General features: G+C 42.6%; 1 protein-coding gene across 4 annotated transcripts in view; it reads right to left on the bottom strand.

The window, feature by feature from the left end:
• Window positions 1-23206, bottom strand: part of ccm2 (CCM2 scaffold protein) — a 100803-nt gene that overhangs the window by 35382 nt on the left and 42215 nt on the right. For all 4 annotated transcript variants that reach the window (XM_069886631.1, XM_069886628.1, XM_069886629.1 and 1 more), the window contains exons 3-8: window positions 21840-21923; window positions 20334-20517; window positions 16296-16417; window positions 14379-14514; window positions 12130-12184; window positions 4750-4879 (exon numbers count right to left, since the gene is read on the bottom strand). In XM_069886631.1, the coding sequence (XP_069742732.1) occupies window positions 4750-4879; window positions 12130-12184; window positions 14379-14514; window positions 16296-16417; window positions 20334-20517; window positions 21840-21923 (711 nt within the window). The remainder of the gene's footprint in view (window positions 1-4749; window positions 4880-12129; window positions 12185-14378; window positions 14515-16295; window positions 16418-20333; window positions 20518-21839; window positions 21924-23206) is intronic.

Genomic DNA, 23206 nt, shown 5'->3' with positions numbered 1-23206 from the left:
GTTGCCCTGACACCACTTTTCCATGGTCACAATGTCCTGATGAAATCTTTCACCATGTTTGTCACTGACTGCACCAAGATCAGTAGAAAAGATTCGTCCAAGTGCGAATGTAGAAAATGAATTTTCAATGACATGTTGCATTTCGTGGTTTTGTTTGCTTGAAGTAGACTTAAAATACAACAGGAAATCACAAAAGCGGTTCATGATAGGAACATTTAAGGTGATTTTCTTGATCAGCAGCCCAAAATTCATAAATACACCCAAAAGTGTTCAAGCAAAATCTTCGTTGTCCAGTGTTATCTATACATTCTTTGAGACAAAGAATTATAATTCCTGAATACTTCTGCTATATTCTCAGTATGGTCTTGAGGTGGCCCGCAATTGCAGAGATCGGGTCGGCACATTGACCAGCAGTAGACGCGGAGGGAGATTGCTAAAGCGACTCCCAGGATAAAGAACCGGCGGGGGTAGAAGCTGGGGCAGCATCAGGCCAACAGCCCTAAAATGGCGTTGGTCAAGCTGCCCAGCTAACTCAGCAGAAACAGGCTGGGGAAGAAGGGCCTTCATATGCATGAACGTTCCCGCCCTCTATTGTTATTCATATGGTGACTCAGTCAATCACCAAAAACGGCAGGAACGACCAGGCGGAGTCTCAGTTCCAGATTCGGGGCATCACAGCAGAGACCACATGGTAGTACCATGTGGTCAGCGCCTTGGATCCGCAAACCACAGACAGAGTGGCCAACTTTATCCACAGGCCACCGTCGGAAGGCACTTACACTGCCTTCAAAGAGCTATTAACCGAGACATTCAGACTCTTGCGGCAAGAGCGAGGAGCATGTTTGCTCCACCTGGATTGTCTTGGAGACAGATCCCCGTCGGCACTCATCATCGAGATGCTGGCCCTCCTGGGAGATGAGCAGTTCGGTATCATGTTCGAGCAGGTGTTCCTGGAACAGATGCCTGAAGACATCCTACTGCTCCTTGTGGATGCGGATTTCACCGATCCCCGCAAAGTCACAGCATGGGCAGACGTTCTGTGGAAACAGAAACAGAAGTGCTCGGCTACCGTGGGGCTTGTAAAGAAGTCCCACAATCAGACCAGAGCAGCCCCAAGCAAGGAACAGCAGACAAGAGGCAGGAGCAAGTCCAGCGGCAAATGGTGCTTCTAAACTGGAGATGGGGCACAGAGGCCCGCCGATGCCAGTCCACCTGCGAGTTCCAGGGAAACGACGCTAGGCACGACGGCTGGCCACCAAGAGAGCCTCCTGTACATCTGGAACTGCCTGTCGGCAGATGCTTCCTGGTGAATACAGGAGCAGAGGTCAGCGTGATACCCTTGAGAGGGTTGGGCAATAGGCGCAGGACCCACGTTGAGGGCTGCCAACAACAGTATATGGACCTATGGCATTCGTGTAGGGCCGAGCAACAGTTCAGGGGCAGTCACTTCTCATGGGAGTTCACGCTGGCCGCAGTGGAACAACCACTCCTTGGAGCAGATTTCCTGTGAGCCCACAGCCTCCTAGTGGACCTTAAGGGTAAGCAACTCGTCCACACCGAGACCTACCAGACTATCGCACTGAGGGGCACTAGGTTTCCAGTAACGCACCTGGACTCAGTCCACAGCTCGAAGGATGAGTTCTCCAAGGGGCTAGCGGGATTCCTGGCAATTCTTTCCCCTCAGTTCACAGCGGAGATGCCTCGACACGGCATCAGACATCACATCCTGACCAAAAGCCCACCTCTCCATGCAAGGGCGAGACAACTTCCCCCGGAGAAGCTCCAACTGGCCAAGGAGGAGTTCCGCAAGCTCGAGGAGTTGGGTGTTGTTCAATGGTCAGACAGGCTTGGGCCTCACCCCTGCACATGGTGCCTAAAGCAACTGGGGGCTGGAGAGAATGTGGCGACTATCGCCGGCTCAATGAAGCCACCACCCTGGACCGTTACCCCATGCCACACATCCAGGCTTTTGCAGCAAACCTGTTCGGGGCAACAATATTCTCAAAAGTGGACCTCGTGCGAGGATATCACCAGATCACATTGCATCCTGATGACATCCCTAAGACAGCCATCATTACTCCATTTGAGATGTTTGAGTTCCTGAGGATGCCATTCGGGCTCAAAAATGCGGCACAGACATTCCAACCACTGATGGACGCAGTGGACAGAGACCTGGACGGCACTTTCGTCTACTTTGACGATATCCTCGTGGCAAGTAGAACCAGACAGGAACACCTTCAAAATCTCTGTAGTCATCTGCAGGAGTTCTGGCCTAGCCAAATGCCAGTTTGGCCTGAACACCATCGACTTTCTGAGCCACAGGATTACAAAGGACGGGGCCACACCACTGCCCGACAAGATAGAGCCCATCCGCAGCTTCCCGAAGCCCAGTCCAACCAAAGGTCTGCAGGAGTTCGTGGGGATGATAAACTTTTATCGCTGGTTTATCCCAGCAGCTGCTCGAGTGATGCGCCCTCTCTTCATCCTGATGACCAGCAAGGAGAAGGACCAGACCTAGGACGATGAATCCGCACGTGTGTTTGTGGAAACCAAAAAAGCCCTGGCCAAAGCTGCACTCCTGGCCCATCACAGACCAGATGCACCCACGGCTCTCAGTCGATGCCTCAGGAACAGCGATTGGTGGAGTCCTAGAGCAGCAGATAAAAGGAAGTTGGTAACCTCTAGCTTTCTTCAGCAAACATTTGCGGCCTCCTGAACTAAAGTAGTACTTTCGATAGAGAGCTGCTGGACTGTACTTAGCCATCTGCCACTTCCGGTACTTTCTTGAGGGAAGGGCTTCCACGGACCACAAACCACTGACTTTTGCCGTGGCTAAAATCTCCTATCCCTGGTCAGCCCACCAACAGAGATACTTGTCTTACATCTCAGAATATACCACCAACGCCATGCACATCTTGGGCAAAGACAACGTGGTCACGGACGCCTTGTCAAGACACAGCATCCACTCCCTAGTCAATGGTCTGGACCGCAGCACTGGCAGAGGCACAGCAGCAGGATGATGAGATCCTTCAGTACAGGACAATTGTCACAGGCCTTCATCTTCAAGACATTCCAGTCGGCACAGGTACTACCACCTTCCTGTGCAACGTAGCCACCGGGCAGGTTCGACCTATTGTCCCAAAGGCATGGAGGCGACAAGTTTTTGACTCCATCCACGGGCTGGCACACCCATCCATCAGGACTATGGTCTGGCTGGTGGCCAACAAGTATGTGTGGCATGGATTGCAAAAACAATCCAGGGATGGGCCAAGGCGTGTACGCAGTGCCAAACAGCTAAAGTGCAGCAACACACCAAGATCCCCCCACAGCCTTTCAAGCCAATGGAATGCAGGTTTGACCAATTCACGTGGACATTGTGGGACCCTTGACAGTCTCTCAGGGTTTCCGCTACCTATTCACAGGGGTCGACCATTTCACCCAGAGGCCAGAAGCAATCCACCTGGCCGACACATCCACCTGGTCCTGTGCCAAAGCATTCCTCTTGTCCTGGATTGCAAGTTTCGGACTGCCACAGCACATCACTTCTGACAGAGGCGCACAGTTCACCTCCAGTTTGTGGATCAACATTGCCAACCTGTGGGGTGCTTAGCTACACCATACGGTGGCATACCACGCGCAAGCCAACTGCATGGTGGAGTGTTTCCACAGGCACCTCAAGATCGTTCTCATGACCAGAATCAAGAGCCCCAACTGGATGGACGAACTACCATGGGCACTACTGGGCATCCGAACAGAGCCGAAAGAAAACCTCTACACATCCTCCGCTGAATTCGTCTACGAAGCCCCACTCACGGTTCTCAGGGATTTCATTCCACAGCCCAGAGGACAGCAGGAGGAGACAACCACCTTCCTGGACAGGCTGCGTGAAAAGGTCGGTAACCTGGGTCCGATCCCACCCTCCAGACATGGACAAGCCAAGAGCAACATCCCGAAAGAACTCAAGAACTCTGAGTAAGTGTTTGTACGCAGAGGACCCCACTGTTCACCACTGCAGAAGTCAACGGAGCCACCTTCAAGCTGGACATCAGTGGTAAACCAAAGGTCTTCACTACAGATAGACTCAAGCCTGCCCACACACACACCCAGCAGAATCTGTGGAGACATCAACAACTCAACGCAGAGGCAGACCACAAAAGACTTTAGGGACTATACCTACAGACACTATAGACTGCAACGGCAGTTCTGGGGGGGAGGGGGAAGGGTTCATATGGCGGCCCGCAATTGCAGAGATCGAGCTGGCACATAGTGGGCAGCAGACACAGACAGAGATCGCTAAAGCGACTCCCAGGACAATGAAGCAGCGGGGTAGAAGCTAGGGCAGCATCAGGCCAACAGCCCCAAAATGGCTTAAGCCAAGCTGCCCAGCTAACTCAGCAGAAACAGGCTGGGGAAGAAGGGCATTCATATGCATGGATTTTCCCGCTGACTCAATCAACAAAAACGGTGGGAACTTGAACAGTATAAAAGCAGCCTTTCCAAACCTAATAATCAGTAAGCTTAACCTGCCACACTCTGTGTGTGTGTGTGTGTGTGTGTGTGTGTGTGTGTGTGTGTGTGTGTGTGTGTGTGTGTGTGTGTGTGTGTGTGTGTGTGTGTGTGTGTATAGCGGTCAGCTACAGTCTAAACCTTGGCCTTGATTATACAAATATTATAAAATATAACATTTGACTGATGCAGCAGAATTATAAAGCAAAAGCATGTTCTATGAAGCCACAAACAGGAACTTACTGTCATCATGTAATCCTGAAGGAGTTCAGCTGCAGAAGCACTCAGTTCACTTTCACCAACATTTTTTATCTGGGAAGATGGTAGAGTTGAAGATGGTGAATTTCCCCCGGTATCAGAACCCTGAAAAGACCTGCATGAACAAAGTAAAAAAAAAAATATTTGCAAGTTTCAACCAAAAGGACAACCAAAAAACTTGTATATTAAAAGGATTATATTCCTTTCTCTCAATTTCTCTACCTCACCTGTTCTCAAGAGGAGGTCTTCCAGAAGGAGTTCATATGAAATGTACTGCTTCCAGAAATGTGGCTTCCCCTCCACCAACATCAATTCAGCCCTTACCCACATCTTCTCAATTTCCCGCTCATCTAATCCAGCCCCATCTGCAACAAACACAGGATTCCCCTTGTCCTCATCTACCACCCTCCAAGCCTCTGCTTCCAACACATCCACCTCTGTAATTTCCACCACCTCCAACATGATCCCACCATCAGACAAATCTTCCACTCTCTGTCTTCCGAAGGGACCACTCCCTCATCCATTCATCTCTTCCCATTAATTGCCCTCTTGGCACCTTCCCATGCAGCAGCAGGAAGTGCCACACTTGCACCCACACTTCAAACCTCACCGCCATTTGGGACCCCAAAATGTCCTTTCAAGTGGAGCAACTTCATTTGTGAATCAGCAGGAGCCATCTACCTCATCTGTAGTCTTCACTTAATTTTCCTCCCGAGCACTCTCCAACTGGATGGTATTAACATCAACCTCCAGTTTCAGCTAGCCTACTCCCCGTTCTCCCTCTCTCGGTCTTCTTTCCTCCAGCTCCCCAACCCATTCCCCCTCCTCCTGCTTGTTGGTGTGCCCTCCCTCTCTTATTCATCTATTACCTCCTGCCTGTGGGAATGTGCACCTGTCTAAATTTTGTTCAGACCTTGATGAAGGGCTCAAGCCCAAAAGTTAGTTATGTATCTTTGCTACATAAAGTACAGTTTGACCTGCCGAGTTTGTCCAGTTATTACAGGTCAAGCAATCTTTATTTGAAGTTCTGAAATGCTCCACAATTTTGAGCCACAATTGGGTGCCAATTTATTACCAACCATCATCACTGCCAGGACCTACATGCATTACTCAGTGTTTTTGGCCACCCAGCAGAATTTCTAGTATTTGGTGCTGCATTTATTTTTTGTAGGCAGAGATAAAGTATTTTTGACAAGTAAAAAACATTATTCACATTTTTAAACACGTTAGTCTAAAATTAAAAAAATAAAATCTGAAACACTTCTGGTCCAATGCATTTCAGATAAGGGGTACTCAACCTGTACTTTATATTTAAAATTACATTTAATATTGTGAAATAAATTGTTATCAATTTCTTCTTTCATTAGTTTCTAACAGGATGCATAATCACTGGGTAAAGGACATGCTGCCCATCCCTAATTGACCCTAAAGAGGTTAGTCAGAATCATACAGCATGGAAACAGGCTCCGGCCCAATTTGCCGATGTCAAACAAAATGTTCCATCCACAGTAGTCCCACCATATCTCTCTAAACCTAGCCTAATCATGTATCTGCCAATTTCTTTTCTTAAATGCTGCAATAATACCTGCCACAGCCACTTCCGCCAGTAGCCTGTTCCATACACTCAACACCCTTAGTGTAAAAAAAAGTTACCCATCAGGTTCATATTAAATTTCTCTCCCTCACCTTAAACTCAGACCTACTGATCATGGATTCTCCCAGTCTGGGGAAAATATTTAATTCAGTTACCATTTTTCTTCTCGTACTTACAAAATTTGTTGTCTACTGGAGTTAACTCCTGTCCCCTTTTCGCATTCCTGATTTACTTTTTTTTTAAAAAAAGCTTGTGCCTCAGTTCTTAAAAACTGCTCCAAATATACCCTTGATCCCAGGTTTCATTACCTGGCCATGGCTCTTTCTTGCACTTTGCCAAAGCTTGCATTCCCCTCAACATTCAAACTTCACTGCATTTGCATGAACTGGCAGTTAAACTACTACAGTCCTTCTGGTGAAGGTATCCCTTCAGATTTGCTCCCACAGAATTTCAGGTAATACAAATATATTTTAATATCACTAGTTTTGTAAAAATTGTGATAGAAAATTGCAGGTGGCAGCATACTCATATTCTTCATTCCGTTGCCATTTTTGACAGAAGTAATTGGTTTCCAATGCTGTTTGATAATCCAGTGCATTGCATGAACAGTATGGTTTGTAGCCATTTTGCATCAGTGTAGGAGGAAACAAATAAGATGCCAACCAAATAAGTTTTGTCCTGAATTGTATTGAATTTTCAGTTAGAGCTATACGTGCTCATCAAACTATAAGCAAGACACTAATCTGATCTTTCCAAGGAGATTTGCTCTGGAATCAAGGCAACTAAGAAGCTTCCTGGGATAGGAGAAGAAAAATTAATTAAAAATATTCTTGCTTTTACAATTTGAGGCCATATCATGGTACAAAAGTTCTGAAAGGGCTTGCTTGGATTCACGTGAGACAGTCAAGAATTAAGAAACAGTCTCAGGATAAGTAGCATGACATTTGGACATGGTCTAGACATTTCATCAAAAAGTTGCAATTATCCAAATGTTATATTCTAGAATACTGTGAAGGTTCACTGTTTATTTTAGTCGAAGATTGATTAACTTTATAATCTTGAAGAATACAAACAGACAGAACTTGGAAAGTGGAATTGACTATCATCAAATTTGAGCTCAACCATAAACATGGCACATATACAATGCTGTCACATCTTTCTGTACAATGATGCTGAGAGCCACAAGGCATCTCATTTGAAGGGAAATATTTTGTGGGCTAGCAGAATTAGATAGATTTTTCAAATTGCTGGCACAAGATGCGATAAATCACTATATATAGAATTACAAAATGCTGGATTTGACAAATTCACTGTTTCAGTGATGTTCCAGATGTAGATTGGTCACAGATTTCAGCAAGATCTATTTCGCTACACTCAAAGCAAATTTGTAATATTTCTACCAATGTTAGTCTTTAACAGAACATCTGGAGGACAGGAGAGACGACAGGTAAGTGGTGGGTAATTAACTGTTGACTTGTTTCCAAGAGTTAGTGCACAATCCACATTTAATTTTGAATATTAGTCAAACAAACAACTAAACTCTGTTTGGAGAATGGAAAAAGTTGTGCAAAAAAGTTATACGCGAGCGAAAGTCAAGGCTGAAGTATCAACATTCATCATGAAGTGTTAAAATTATTATCCTGATCAGCTTTAAGGCCTCTACATTGCAGAAGACAAACTGGTAAAATTGAAGAACATGAAAAATCAAGCCAAAACAATGATTAAATTGGCTCCAACAAAAATAGCACCTACTGGAGGAACACAGCAATTCAAGCAGCATCTGTGGGACAAAAGGAATGGTTGACATTTCAAGTCAAAATCCTTCAAATCCTTACTGCTCAAACAGACTAGCTCCTCCAACAGTCCTTTTTTTTTTAAAAAAAAACCTCCACATTCCCACATCAATAGTCTAGAGACTAGAAAAAGAGAGGTTAAGTTGTTGGCAGATTATTATTTCACTTTTAGATAATTTCAGAATTTCATTAGCCAATTCTTGGGCTCAACAACATTTTAGCTTATGGGAGAGAAAGCAAGGATGTTTGCACATGAATGAGGAATGACTTGTTTTATTCTCAACTCTGATGAAGAAACAGTCTGCAGCCATATACTGCTAACACCCAAAATGTTTTGGCATTGGGGAACAATTTCGCACCAAATAAATACAAGCCAATGACCATTTTCAACAAAAGTTTAACAACCTGTCCCTAACATTCAAAGGAGTTTCTAACATTGGACCTTCCAACACCACCTATGGGCTGTTGAAAATCCACAAACTTCAGAATGACCACACCAATTTGACTACAAAAGTAAAAGGATGGGTATTTTGCACCTGGTGACGTGATGTCCACATTCCAAAGGCTTTCAAAATTTGGACAGATACAATGGCAGCAGGCCCATGAAGTTACCATCATCTATTTCCTGTGAAAATGTGCACCAGCCTATCCAAAAAAACATCATTGCTATGTCAAAATCTTATAATTCCTTAGAATACAAAATGTGGGTGGATTACTGGGGTTCAAGAAAGCATACCATCTTCAAAAAAGGTGTTCGGGGGCAGGTATTAAATGGCTATATTGATGGCACAGAATTTAGAAATTACAGAAGTCATGTTAATTTGAAAATGGAAATATATGCATGTAGCAACCTGCGATCCAAGTCATGGCCCAGTTCACAAAATGACTGGCAAACACAGGGACCAACTGCCATCATCCACATGACCTCCCACACTGTGGGAAATAGTGGGAGCAGCAGGAACGCCGGCCAGTCGAAGTCCAGTGCTGCGATGACATCATTCCTGTCGTTAGAGGATGTGCGCGTGCACGCTACATTGGTAACCCCAGCAGGGCCAACCAGCCGTTGCACCCAAAGGTGACAATGTTCTGGGCATCAGCCACACGTGTGGTTCGAACAGGCTGAGGCCCAGTTCCACCTTGGACAGATTGCCGCCGTTGACACCCACTGCTACTATATTATGAGCTTGCTCAACCAGGAGATGGCAGTGAAAGTCGTTGATTTCCTATGGCAGCCTCTGGAACAAGGTAAACACTGTGCCCTCACTGCTATTAACCCACACTTTCAGGCTATCATGGCATGAGTGCACTGCCCTTTTGTGGCACATGGACAGTTTGGGGGCATCAGTGCCCCATTTGCCTTCACGAGCAAGATGCTTGCACTCACCAAGGGCACAGGCCTTGCTTGCTCTTTGAGCAGATTTTCCTGGAGCAGCTGTCCAAGAATGTCAGATTCTTGCTCGTCGACGAGGACTTCAGTGACCTGAAGAAAATTGGGTGGATGTGCTCTGGAGAGCGGAAAAAACTGTGCTCCAGTGGAACAGATCACCAGGCCTCAATCCCAGCCAGCAACATGGGCGCAGCAGACGGAGAGGCAGTGGACCCTCCCCCACCCAGCCATATTGCTATCATCATCAACAATGGGGTGCAGGGGCTCATCGATGCCGCCCACCCTGCGCATTTCCAGGAAACGCCATGGTTAGCTATTGTTAATGGCTGCGGCAGTTGGCAGCCTCCTCCACGTGTGGGACTCTGTTGGGAAGGTGGTTCCTTGTGGACACCGGTGCTGAAATAAGTTTCCTTCTTTCCTCCCCCACTCCCCGCCCCCCCCCATGGACTATGACAAGCCAGCCCCAGGCCAGTGAACAGCAGTACTATACAAACTTACAGCACCTGCACTGTGTAATTTAAGTGGACTTTTACTATCACGGCAATGGCATAACCACTCCTGGGAGCTGATTTCCTGTGCGTCCACTGCCTGCTGATACTTAAAAGGGCAGTGTTTGGTGCATGCCACAACTTTTTAGACGATGCTCCTTGGGGGGACGAGGGGGCGGCGAAGCCAAACTACCAGCCCCCCCCATCTCAACTCCATTATACTATCCGACAACACCTACACCCGCATCCTGGCAGAGTTCCCCTCAATCGTGGTGCCACAATTCCTCACTGTGGAACCAAAGCCCAGGATAAGGCACCACATCCTCACTGAGGACACCCTCCTTTATGGCAGGGCAAACCATCTTCCCCCAAAATACTTGTCCTCGCTAAAGAGAAATTTAAGAAAATGGAAAAGTTGGGGAATACTGCAGCGGTCAGACAGCCCCTGGGCCTGCCCCCTGCACATGGTCCCGAAAGCAGCAGGAGGTTGGAGGCTGTGTGGTGATTACTGATGCCTCAATGAGGCCACCACACAGGACAGATACCCTGGGCCCCATATCCAAAATTTTACTGCCATCTTACAAGGGGCATGGTTGTTTTCAAAGGACGATTTTAATCGGGGGTTACCATCAAATCCCAGTGCACCCCCAAGGACATACTCAAAACTGCCATAATCACCTCCTTCAGCCTGTTTGAATTCATGAGGATGCCCTTCGGGCTTAAGAACGCTGATCAGGCTTTTCAGCAGCTGATGGGCGCAGTGGGCCAGGACCTCCCATTCGCATTTATCTACTTGGACGATATCCTTATAGCCTGTAGCAACCATTAGGTACAGGGCAAAACCACTGCCCGAGAAGGTGGAAGCCGTTCACGAAACCTCACATTTTGAAGGGGCTACTGGAGTTCGCTAGTATGATAAACTTCTAGTGTTGATTCAAAATGGCAGCAGCTCAGTTCATGTGCCCCCTTTTCGCACTCATGGCGGGAAAAATAAAGATGTGGCCTGGGACGAGGCAGCCTCGGAGGCATTCCAGAAGGCTAAGGACACTCTGGCTAACGCCACCCTTCTGGTTCACCCCAGGCCCGAGGCGCCAACCACCTTCAGCGTTCAGAGGGGTCCTCGACAACTAAATGATGGGCAATGGCAGCCCCGGCCTTCTTTAGCAGGCACCTCCAGCCACCTGAACTTAAATACAACATCTTTGACTCAGTGCTTTGGCGCTGTTGCTGGCAGTTAGGCACTTCCAATACTTTCTGGAAGGTAGACAATTCAAAGTCTTTGCACATCACAAGCCACCAACTTTCAACTTCCACAAAGTGTCTGACCTGTGGTTAACAAGACAGCAGAGGTACCTTTCCTACATGTCCGAATTCACCACAGATATTCAACACATCACTGGCAAGAACAACACGGTGGCCGATGCACTCTCCTGTTCCGCCACAGAATCCATCCACGCCCTATCCCAAGGCATCGACTATTCAGCCCTCGCAAGGACACAGCATGACGACCCCAAGATCCCAGCATAAAGGATGGCGCTTTCTGGGCTGCAGCTGGAGGATGTCAACATCACCCCTGGCAAACAAGACGCTCCTCTGCAACATCTCGACCAGCAAACTCTTCCCTATCATGCCGGCAGCTTGGAGACGCAATGCCCAACCCGGCCATCGAAAATACAGTAAAGATAGTGGCCAGTAGGTTTGTCTGGCCAGCGAACATGGCAATCGTGAGGGGCCCATAGGGACCAATGGCCATCCTGCGTGACATCATGCACAGGAGGAAACGGAGGGAATGCTGGCCAGTCGGAGGCCAGCACTGCGATGATGTCACTCCTGTCGTCAGAAGCAGGGAGTGAATATAAACAGAGCTGGGAGTGCAATAAATCAGTCTTCCACCTCGATGACTGTGTGTGTGTGAGTCATTCTTACTCCACACTTCGCATAGCGTGCATGCTACATACATTTTATTATTGACAATATTAATATTGTGAGAGTACAAAAGACCACTGGACAAAACAACTAGACAACTTCGATTAAAGCATTTTAAAATAAAAAACATTAAAATGTATAACCCATTTCTCAACATTTTAATATGAAGATACTTACAAATTACTAATTTCTGCATCATACAGCTCTTTAACGTCTGCTTTACTGGAATCATCTGTTTTCAAAAGAAATATTAAATTGATTGCAAAAGTCTCCATTGAAAACTAAATCAATGCTCAGTAAAACTACCTTGAGACTACAAAAAAAAATTCATGAAAGAAAATACATGTAGTAAATTTAGAAATGGTGAAATATGAAGTTGAAACAAATAATGGCCTTGTACATTACTAAATTTGGTTTAATCTGCCAGGCCAGATACACAAAGCTATTCAAAATGCAGCTGCAATTTGGTATGGTGAAAATGATACAGCTATAATCTGTTTAACTTTGTTTCAAGTTTTAAACAATGTGGTTCATTGTTCATTCAGAAATCTGATGGCAGAGGGCGAGATTATAGAGATTTACAAAGCCATTATGGGCATAGATAAGATGAATGGTCATAGTCTTTTCTCCAGGTAGGGGAGTCTAAAGTTAGAGGGCATAGGTTTAAGTGAAAGATTTAAAGGGGCAACACTGTAGAAACCGAATGTGGCCATGCTGGCCAATTACACACAAATTAACCTACAACCCAATATGTTTTGAAGGGTGGGAGGCAATTGGAGCATCGGGAGGAAATCCACACGGACATGGGGAGAACATACAACAGTGCCGGATTCAAACCCAGGTTACTGGAACTGTAATATCCTACTTGCCATCCATTTTACTGGATTTCAGGCTGTGGTAAACTTTTGATTAATTGTAAAGTTCTGGTGCACACAATGCACTAACTGTCAGTTATAGGTAAATAATTCTCAACTGTAGCATAATGAGGAGGCAGGAACAAAGAGAAATATGGACAAATGCAAAGAGCACACAATATTCAGTAACCAGTCAAACTTTGTGAAAACATGTTTAGTTTCAAGACCTTGTAGGAACTTGGTCTGTTCACAGCAGGGTTAAGAGACAATAGATTGAATTGTAAGGAGTTAAATGGAGAGGCTTAACAAGATTTGTGAGGCAGGGATGCAAGAATAAGAATGGAGTTGGCAAAAATCAATAATATTGACTTGGTTCTAAAAGAACGATTACTTACATTAGACACAAGTTTTTAAAAAGTAATTTTCCATGAAGATGGGGGCGTGGGGGGGGGGGGAAAGAAAAAATAATTATGACAGTGGCATGGTTAGCGTAGCAGCTGGCACAACGCTGCTACAGTGCTCGCGAATGGGGTTTGAATTTAAAGGAAAATCTGCCTGACCAGGAGACTGGGGTGGAAGTGAGTCAGGTTGCATCGAGGGCCTGAGTGGGAGACTGGCGTGGAGGTGAGTCAGGTTGCGCCAAAGGCCTGACCAGGACACCAGGATGAAGAGCTGGCCAATGCTGCTTGCCACTGGGATGACTCTCCCAAAGTGTCTTCCTATCCCTGCCTAGTAAGAGTCAATATCTTTATTAGCATTGGGTATATTAGTAAGGCTTTATCAGTAAACTTGTGGAGGGGATTAATTATGATGGGGGCATGGTTTTCAAATTTAAAATTTTAACATAATTAAAGTGAACTTTACATAATTAAAGTCTACAATACTGATTTTTTTCAAATTACATGACATTTTGCACTGTCTTTTGTATTTCAGTGTATTCTTATTGCATGCATTTAGTTATGCATTGGAAGAGGGAGTTTCAGTCAACTGGAATACCTGAATTTCTGGTATCCACAATCCCCGGAAATGCCGGATAATGGGGATTTTACTGTATTATGTTAATTTAAATTTTTAAAATATTTATACTTTTAAAAATTTAGACATACAGCAGGGTAACAGGCTATTTCGGCCCACGAGCCCGTGCCACCTAATTACGCCCGATTGACCTACAACCCAGTATGCTTCCAACAGTGGGAGGAAACCAGAGCACCCAGAGAAAACCCACAGAGACACGGAGAGAATGTAAAAATAGCATGGGATTCAAATCCTGGTCCCAATCGCTGATGGTGTAAAGGCATTGCGCTAACTGCTATGCCAACCATACCTCTCAGACAAACTCATATGAAGAAAGCTGAATTTAAGTAACCCAGCCACTACTCTGTACATGTAATCAGACCAAGATCAGAAATGTTATTGTCAATACATTTGTTATTAGCACTGCAAAATCTCAATAAACTAAACTGGGGCAAAACCAACATTTCATTCAAGCAGTTATAATTTTAATTGCATTGATAAAGATTGCGATTAAAAAAAGTTTTATTTCCCCTCAAAATATCAATTAAAATTGCCTACCACTGTATATAGACATGGGCTTAGTTGGGGTAGAAGCACCATCAAATATTGCTCTATCCAAAAAGTCTATTGTGGATTCTGTGTAAACAACTTGGAAGACTTGACTAAGAAGAGAACAGAGTTCTTCTGCAGCTGCCTATAGGAAATAAAATATGCACATGAACAATTCAAAAACAGGAGTGTTCAAAAATTGTACTTCACATAACAATCTTATTCTTGGTACCATCTGGAAAAAAAAACCTTGTGCTTCTGAGAAAGATTTCATCCAAAATTCAAGGAAAAAATACATGCAAAATACAGATTTTTTTTTCAAATGACAAAAATGAGCTGTGTCCATGAACAGAAACCGGTTTGGACCATACAAATTTAATTTCATACAAAACTGAAGCACTGAAGACTGGGGAGATAAAGAACTAGTGGAGGAACTCGGGTCAGGTAAGATCCATGGTTGTGACCTTATCTCAAAGAAAAAATAGAAAACATTACATATGCATAGAATGAAAGAAACTGGGGGAGGGCAGAAGTATTATAGAGTATTGGACCTATGTGGGAAGTGGAGAGACAGGTAAAGAGAGAAGCCTTTGGGGTAGAGGGGAGAAGAAAGAAGCCAGAGTGAGTAAAATGTACATGAATAAGAGATGGAAACAGTGGAATCGGATGTGAGTGGGGGTTACCTGAAATTAGAAACATGAACATTCATGCTGTTTAAGGGTGTCCAGGAAAAATCAGATGTGCTCAAGTTTTGGCTCTTTCTGATAATGGAGGAGGGCAAGGACATATCTGTGACTACAAAAAGCACATGTTCAGACCCATAAACAGTCTTAAACTCAGCAGTATGAACATTCTGGTTAACCCCACTCTGCATCTGACTGCATTACTTCCATCTCTTTATTCATGTACTTTTTTCCCCTCCTCCAATGGTTTCTTTCCAACTCACCTCATGCACCTTGTCCCACATCACCTCTGGACTCTTCCCCAGATTTCTTTCCTCGTTATACATGCAATATGTCCTATTCTATTGTAGTTTTGAATGCTTAGACATTGAATGACCCCATCTCCACATTAATATTATCTGAGCCCCTGTCGATTTTTGTTTCTCTTCACATTGCTTTGTCATTGTCTGAATTTGAACCGAAACTCCAAGATGGTGGCCCAGTATATGCTTAAATTAAATTTTATTTAACAGGGAAAAACATACTTTGCATAGCCTGATGAACACTACCCAAATCAGCAGTTTACTCTGAATAATAAAGTACCATATGGAGTTTAAAAGACAAATGAAGTGCACGTGTCCATGAAATAATCTCCTAATTATAATTATAATGCTATAGCTCTAACAATTTTGCAGCATTACTTTGGACTGGTCAGAATACAGGTAGATAATCTTTTATCTGAAATTCTGAAAACCAAAACCTCCGAAAAGCAAACATTTTTTTCCATGAATGTCCAGCTGGAATGCATGTTTTGGGAGAATCTGAAATTAGTGCAATTACTTAACGTGCCACCATTACTATTATCTGAAAAATTCCAAAAAGTGTCTGGTCCCAAGGGTTTCAGATAAAAAAATTTTGCACCTGTGCAATCTTTAAAAATCAGCTTCTTGGGAAAATTACATTAAATGATTGGTCACAGAGCAAAGTTTAGTTAGCAATCACTGAATTAGGGCATCAAAAGTTATGGGGAGAAGGCCAGATAGTGGGGCTGAGTAGGAAAATGGATCATCTCATGAATGAATGGAAGGACAGACTCAATAGGCTGAATAACCTATTCTGCTCCCAAGCCTTATGGTCTTAACTGAAATTGTGGGAGCCAAATCCTCTGAACAACGGTGTTACAACACCTTTCAGTATCACTGAGCTGTGCAAATATCATTAGAACACTTTTCTGTTTAATTCAGCAAAATAGAAAACTACTTACTTTGTTCTCTACAACAACAATGATCAGACTACACGCTTCCATGGTCCCAGCTCTACTTTTTGATGCCTGGAATTGAGTGAAACCTTCGGTGTTTTGATTGGTTGAATTCCCAGAATCATTGGCTGAAAGAAAGCACCAACAATGAAAGTGTTTATATGCCCGCCAAACTCTCAAGATGTCAGGTCAGATGATGGAGCAATTGGTGAAAAGGTGAGTCAGAGGACAGTCATTTGGATGGGTTGAAATGCATTTACTTTAATGCGAAAAGTATCAAGAACAAGGGTAATGAACTTTTAAAAAGCCACACAAATGCTAGAGAAACTCAGTGCCTTTATGTAGCAAAGGTAAACATAACAAAAGGGGGACATCTCTCATGTTCCCCCACACCTTGATGCAGGGCTCAAGCCCAAAATGTTGGCGATGTATCTTTTCCTGCCGAGTTTCTCCAGCATTTGTGTTTTTTCACATCATCACGGTGTCAACAGAATCCTGGGTTTTACCCCAGGGTAATGAACTTTGATCAGTACATTGAATTACAGTGCCATAACCATTTCATATACTTGGCAAAGGATTCATTGCTTGATGATCAAAAGGTAGAGGAGGAAGGAAAAGGAAGGTAGGACAGAAGGGGGAAGAATGGTGTTGCAAATCATGGATAACATCACAGCTGCAGAAAGAGAAGCTATCATAAAGGGATCATCGACTGAGTAAATGAGGGTTAAAGTCAGAAACTGGAAGGGAGGAATCATTATTGGGAATATTGTAATCAACTCCCCCCCCCCCCCCCCCCCAATAGCCACCAGGCCATGGAGGTGATAAATCGGCAGAATTCAGAAAGATGCAAAAACAACAGGCATGCTGTCATGGGTGTATTCAACTCCCCTAATATTTGCATATTAATGCAAAAGGATTCGATGGCAAACAATTTGTTCTGTGTCTAGGAAGGATTCTTAACAGTAAGTGGACAAGCCAATTAGAGACGCCATACTGGATCTAGTATCAGGAATGAACTTAGTTAGGTGACAGACTTCTCAGTGGGGAAGCATTTCAGAGATAGTGAGCATAATACCCTGAACATTTCCATGGAAAAGAATAGGAGCAGATGAAATGGGAGGGTGTTTAATTGGAAAAGGGCTGATTATGATAGTATTAAGCAGGAACTTAGGAAATCACAGGAAGTTTATAGACAACTGGATTCTGATAGGTTTGTCCTACTGAGATAGGGAAAGAATGAGAGGGTGAAGTAACCACACTTAAGGTTGAGGAAGCAAAATTCTGTCAGTGTTCAGGAACTATAAGAAACTTAAGAGACTTGGAGAACGAGAAAGGAGCACGAGAAAGCCTAAGAAAGAAAGATTACAGAAACCCCAAGGTGTTCTACATGTATGTGAAGAACTGCTCAGGGATGAAGGAAAGAACATGTTCCTAAAAGCACAGGTGGTAGGCACTTGGGTTCAGTGTTCACCAGAGAGAGGAATTTTGAATTAGAGGTCAGCATAGAACAGGATACTGTGCTGAAGAAGAGGTTAAAAGGTAGTGTTGGACCTTCAGAAAAATATTCAGATAAAGTCCCTGAGGCCAGACAGGATATATCCCAGGCTACTACAGAAACAAGGAAAAAGATTGCTAGGGGGTTAATGATCTTTGCATCATTCCTGGCTACAGGAGTGATATCGAAGATTGGAGCTTGGCAGATATAGTTCCCTTGTTCAAGAAAGGTATTAAGGAGGATTCTGGGAATTATAGACCAGAATCTTATGACAATAATCACCAAACTTTTAAAGAGGATTCTTAGGGACAGGATTTATGAGCACATGGAGAAGCATATCTTATTACAGATAGTCAGCATGGCATTGTGAGGAGCAGGCCGTGCCTCATGAGCCTAACTGAGTTTTTTGTAGTGACAAATACAATTGATGATGGTAGAGCTGTGGATGGATTTTAGCAAGGCATTTGACAAGGTTCCAAGAATAGGCTTATCTAAAAAGTGAGGAAGCATAGAAACTTGTCTGCATGGATCTGGAATTAGCTTGCCCAGAAAAGAGAGATGGAGAGCATTCTGCCTAGAGGTCAATGAAAAGTGGTGTTCCACAGGGATCGCTCTGGGGCCCCTGCTGTGATTTTTACAAATTTCTTAGATGAGGAACTGGAGAGGTGAGTTAGCAAGTTAGCAATGGACATGAAAGTTGGAGGCAATGTGAACAGCGCAGAAGGTTATCATAGGTTATAAAAGGATATCAATAGGATGCAGAATTGAGCAGGGAAGTGCTAGATGGAGTTCATAATCATAAAAATGTGAAGTTATACACTTTGGAAGATCAAACATGAAGGTAATGCAAGATTCATTGCACAGTAGAGGAAGAGAGAGATCTGGAGTCCAAGTCCTCAAGGTTACTGCACATTGATAGGGTGGTTAAGGCAGGGTGTGGTGTGCTGTCTTTTATTACTTGGGGGATTGAGATAGGGTGAGGAGCAAAGGATGAGAGGTGAACTTAAGTGTACAAGATTATGAGACATATACAGGGTGGACAGCCAGCACTTTATACCAGAGTAACAATGGCCAATAGCAGAGGACAATCATTTAGGATATGAGGAAAGTTAAGGGGAGACATCAGAGGTAAATATGTTTTTACAGGGTGCCTGGAAAGCTTTGCCAGGAGTGGAGATAGAGGCTGATACAAAAGAGACATTTAAAAGATCGAGGAAGAATCAGATTGGTGCATAGGTTTATATTGGTCAGCTGAAGGGCCCCTACTATATTGTTCTAACTGACTTTTTGACAAGTGCTGGAGGATGTGAATGTAGGAAAAACACCTGGTTTTGCAACCACTCAATTACAATAACATTGCAAAGTCTACCCAAATTATTCACCATTTTCCACCCACTGCCTAAACTGACAATGTGGAGCTTAAACATGCTACCACAGTGCCTTCAAAAAAGGGGGAAAATAAGAATTTTGTTTTTGGACAAGAGCTCATCTGGAATATGCAATCCATTCAATAACATTATCCAGTGCACATTGGACATGAATGAAAAAAAATCATGCAACATTTGCAGAAAGTGAAACAATGAACATTTTAAGTCAAGGTCTCTGTATTCAAGCCAATGTCCAATTTGATTTAACTGGCATTCAAGACAAGTTTAGAGAAGCATTCTATCCAGATTTCTGGACACAAAGTACACAGCTCAACAAGTAAATCATGATTCTTAGCATTTAAAGCTTGCACTCCAATTTTCCATTCATGGAATACAGTTGCAATAAACACTTATTTAACTTGTGGAATAAGTAAATCATGTTCTGTTCAATACTCAATGCTTTTTTCCTTTATCACAAACATGTCATGTTTTAATCAAATACATACACCAATACATTTATCACCAATTAACAGAGGTATAAAAAGGATTTGATTATTTCCTTTACTATAAATCAGACTCAGGGAAGACCATACAACTTAAGCATTTGTCTCCAAATTAGTGCCATAACTTTTCTGTACCTACTAACTGCTATGAATAATGGCTTTGTGAACAATCAGACAATTTTAATGGCCTTTCACCAATATTATATCAATATTCCTTGAAATATCCACTTGAGACTTTTTGAAAATGTTAAGATTGCCCGAGTATTTCTCATTTCAAGAAAAAAAGTCAAATCCAACCACTCATTGAACAAAAACATTAAGTATGTTATTGGTAAGTGCCAATCAAGAATATTCCAAATTGGCAAAAAGCGAGGCACAAATACCTGACAAAGCAGCCCTAAAGTTCAACTGAATTTGAGGAAAAACAGTTGAAGAAACTACATTCAAGAAAAAGAATTGAAAGTTTCTCTCAGCAAGAGCATTAGGCCAAAAATTGTACACAAGCTTGCAAAGTGAGGTTTCCTTAAAATTCTCAATTTATTTGAATTAGTTGGCTAGCCGCAACAAACCTCAAGCTATATTAAGAAAATGCTAATATGACCACATTCCCAGATTTATGTAACAAAAACTACACCATAGCTGGAATCAACCAATTTCCTCCAAAAAACACACAACTTACCAGTTTTAAAAATGACAAGATGAAGGGAATCATCTCGAACATAAGAGACTGCTGCAATATCATGAATTGGAACTCTAAGGATGATATCTTCTCCATCCCGCCACACCAATTTAATATTGTATGCAGACACAGTAATTACTGCATCTTGTTCTTGTGTTAGTGGTCCTGGCAATTGATGTGCCCTCTAAATTAGATTATAAATAAGATTTATTTAACTTCAAGTTATTTTCCTAATAGATAAGCAAACAGAGAAGTTAAAAGTTGAGCACAAGCACACTTGCAAAATTGACCAACTTCATACCAACCCATTTTATTATGAAACTGATATTCCAATGAACTATTTTTGATAACTCATTTTTATCTAATAAATTTTATACAAACTAATGCAATCAGGCAAAATTCATTAAAAGGCAGATACATAATGAAGTAAAACAAGTTATTTTGTGGTCAACAAAGCCTTGAAGGCAACTGATAGAAACAATAATGATGGACAACCAATGGAACCTGCACCAAAACAAACTAGAAATATGGAACCACGAAAAATTCAAGGAGAGATTATTGGCAAGCCTGTGGACTATAAGGTTACGAGACTGGGATGGCATGGAGGTGGTCCCAGAATGCAATTTCAGGAATCACATCGTGCATTAGTAGCAAAGATTTGGAACTGAAGAACAATATATTTAATCGGGACAAACTTCACTATGAAGATAAATTTATGGATCGAATCCATTTGACCAAATTCTAAATTTGTTGCAAGAACACCAAATTCTAAATTTGTTGCAAGAACACCAATTTTGTTATCTTAATATACAGGTCAAGCTGGCCTTCCTTTAACTAGCTGTTATTCAGTAATCCTGGACACAAGCATTATTGCAGGCCAAATTCAGCAGATTTAGCTCTATGCAAGTTAAACAGCTACTTGTACACAAAACATGGTTTTCTGGTTGAGATAAGAGTTTCTACACATCCAAGCAAAGTGGGAAAAGTAAATAAAAATCAAATCAAAGTATTGTTTTTGAAATCTTGGACAGCATTTGTTAATTTTCAAATGTTAGTGAGTCAAACAAGATCACAAAATATCACAAGTACCTTTCAACTGAGAAAAAAAATGTACTTTTGAAATCAGCATTCCGTCTACTGAAGAATTATTGCAACATTTACAACTTCCCTGTTCACACATTTACTTCTGATTTACATTAGTTTACTTCAAATAATAGGGAAGTTGCTAATTCTACTTTAATTTAAAGACAGAACACACACACAGTCCAAATATATCCACATGACCAATTAACCCATACATCTTTGGAACATGGAATGAAATCAGGGCACCTAAAGGAAACCCACATAGATTATAGGAACAATGAACAAACTCCTTACAAACACCTGCCATCCAATTACTTGAATTATCCACCACCATTTAATATTCCAAATCTTATTTTGTAAAGAATGTGTGTGTTTTAAAATAAAAATCCTTATCAACCATATATTCAGAACAGCATTACTCACCCTTGCATTATCTAACAAGTGCAATATTTCAGTTCGACTGGATGGATTCAGATACCCAGGCACCGATGCGAGTTGCCCCAAATACTAACAGTTAAATAAAAATATTTAATTAAAAACTTGGAACTAATAATTTGTTATTGGAGGCAGTAATATAAGCTATTTAAGTGTACAATAGGATAATCAAGGAATATCAAAAAAGTTAATCTTACAGACGTTAAAGACTTTACACAAAAATATACTAAAATGTTCCTTGTTAATGTCAAAATTATTATCATGCAAAATATTCACTGAAAAAAATCATAATACTAGTTTAGAGGATGATAAAACACTCTTGAAAAATAGCTGCAATTCACTCCAAATCAACATAGTATTATTCCATCTGCAAAGGTGGGAGGAAGAAATAACAATCAGAACAAATTGAATATTTTAAGAGGTTTGTATTGCAGAATACAACCATGCCTCCCTTGTGCATTAATTGTAAAGTTGGGGCAATGTCAGGACCTGGCCGTTGTCAGATCACAGAAAATGCCAGAAAACAGAAATTGACCCTGAAGAGAACCCCCAATGTAAAAAAAAATCAAAGGTAGAATAAAGCTTAAAACAGGAAATAATACTGTGGGGCAGCATGGTTAGTGTAGCAATTAGCACAATGCCTTTACAGTGCCAGCAATCAGAACATTAGCACAAACTCCTTACAGATAGCACAAGACCGGAACCCTGGTCCCGATCACTGGCACTGTAAAGAGGAGCTGTTAGTACAAGCACCTCATAGACAGTGTGAGACTCAAACTAAAGTAGGAAGGGTGATGAAGTACATCAGGGATAGTAAGAAGCTGCAGAAAGGCTGAGATAATAGGGGATAGCATAAATGGTGGAATAGGTGAAGAGATAGGTGGAAGGAGAGAACACGAGAGTTGGGAAGGTTAGGGAGGAAAAATGTAGAAGACGACAAGATAAAAAGACAAGAACACAGCAGAGGTAGGGTGTTTCCTAAAATTGTGGAAAAAAAACATGTTCAGTTCTTTGGGTTCAAGGAGGAATGTGATGTGCTGTTCCTCAGTGTGGAAATAGCAAGGAGAATTACAATGATTGGTAACCACAGAGCACAGGTGCTTTTTCTCACTAATGTAGAGGACACCATACCAAGAACATAATGCAGTAGACTATTATGTTGGAAATGTAGGGACAAGAGGCAAACAAGATTACAAGAGGCATACAAGATTACAAGAGGCAGAAATTGGTAAGCTGGACAGCCAGCATCTTTTTCCAAAGCCAGCAATGGCTAATACCAGACTACACCTGTTTAAGGTGATGGGAAGAAAGTTTAGGGGATTTTTCTTTTATAAACACAGAATGGTGGCACCTGG

Source organism: Narcine bancroftii, chromosome 6 (genome assembly GCF_036971445.1).
Source record: "Narcine bancroftii isolate sNarBan1 chromosome 6, sNarBan1.hap1, whole genome shotgun sequence".
Taxonomy (NCBI): domain Eukaryota; kingdom Metazoa; phylum Chordata; class Chondrichthyes; order Torpediniformes; family Narcinidae; genus Narcine; species Narcine bancroftii.
Note: the sequence above shows the minus strand (reverse complement) of the source record. Positions and strands in the feature narration are given on the sequence as shown.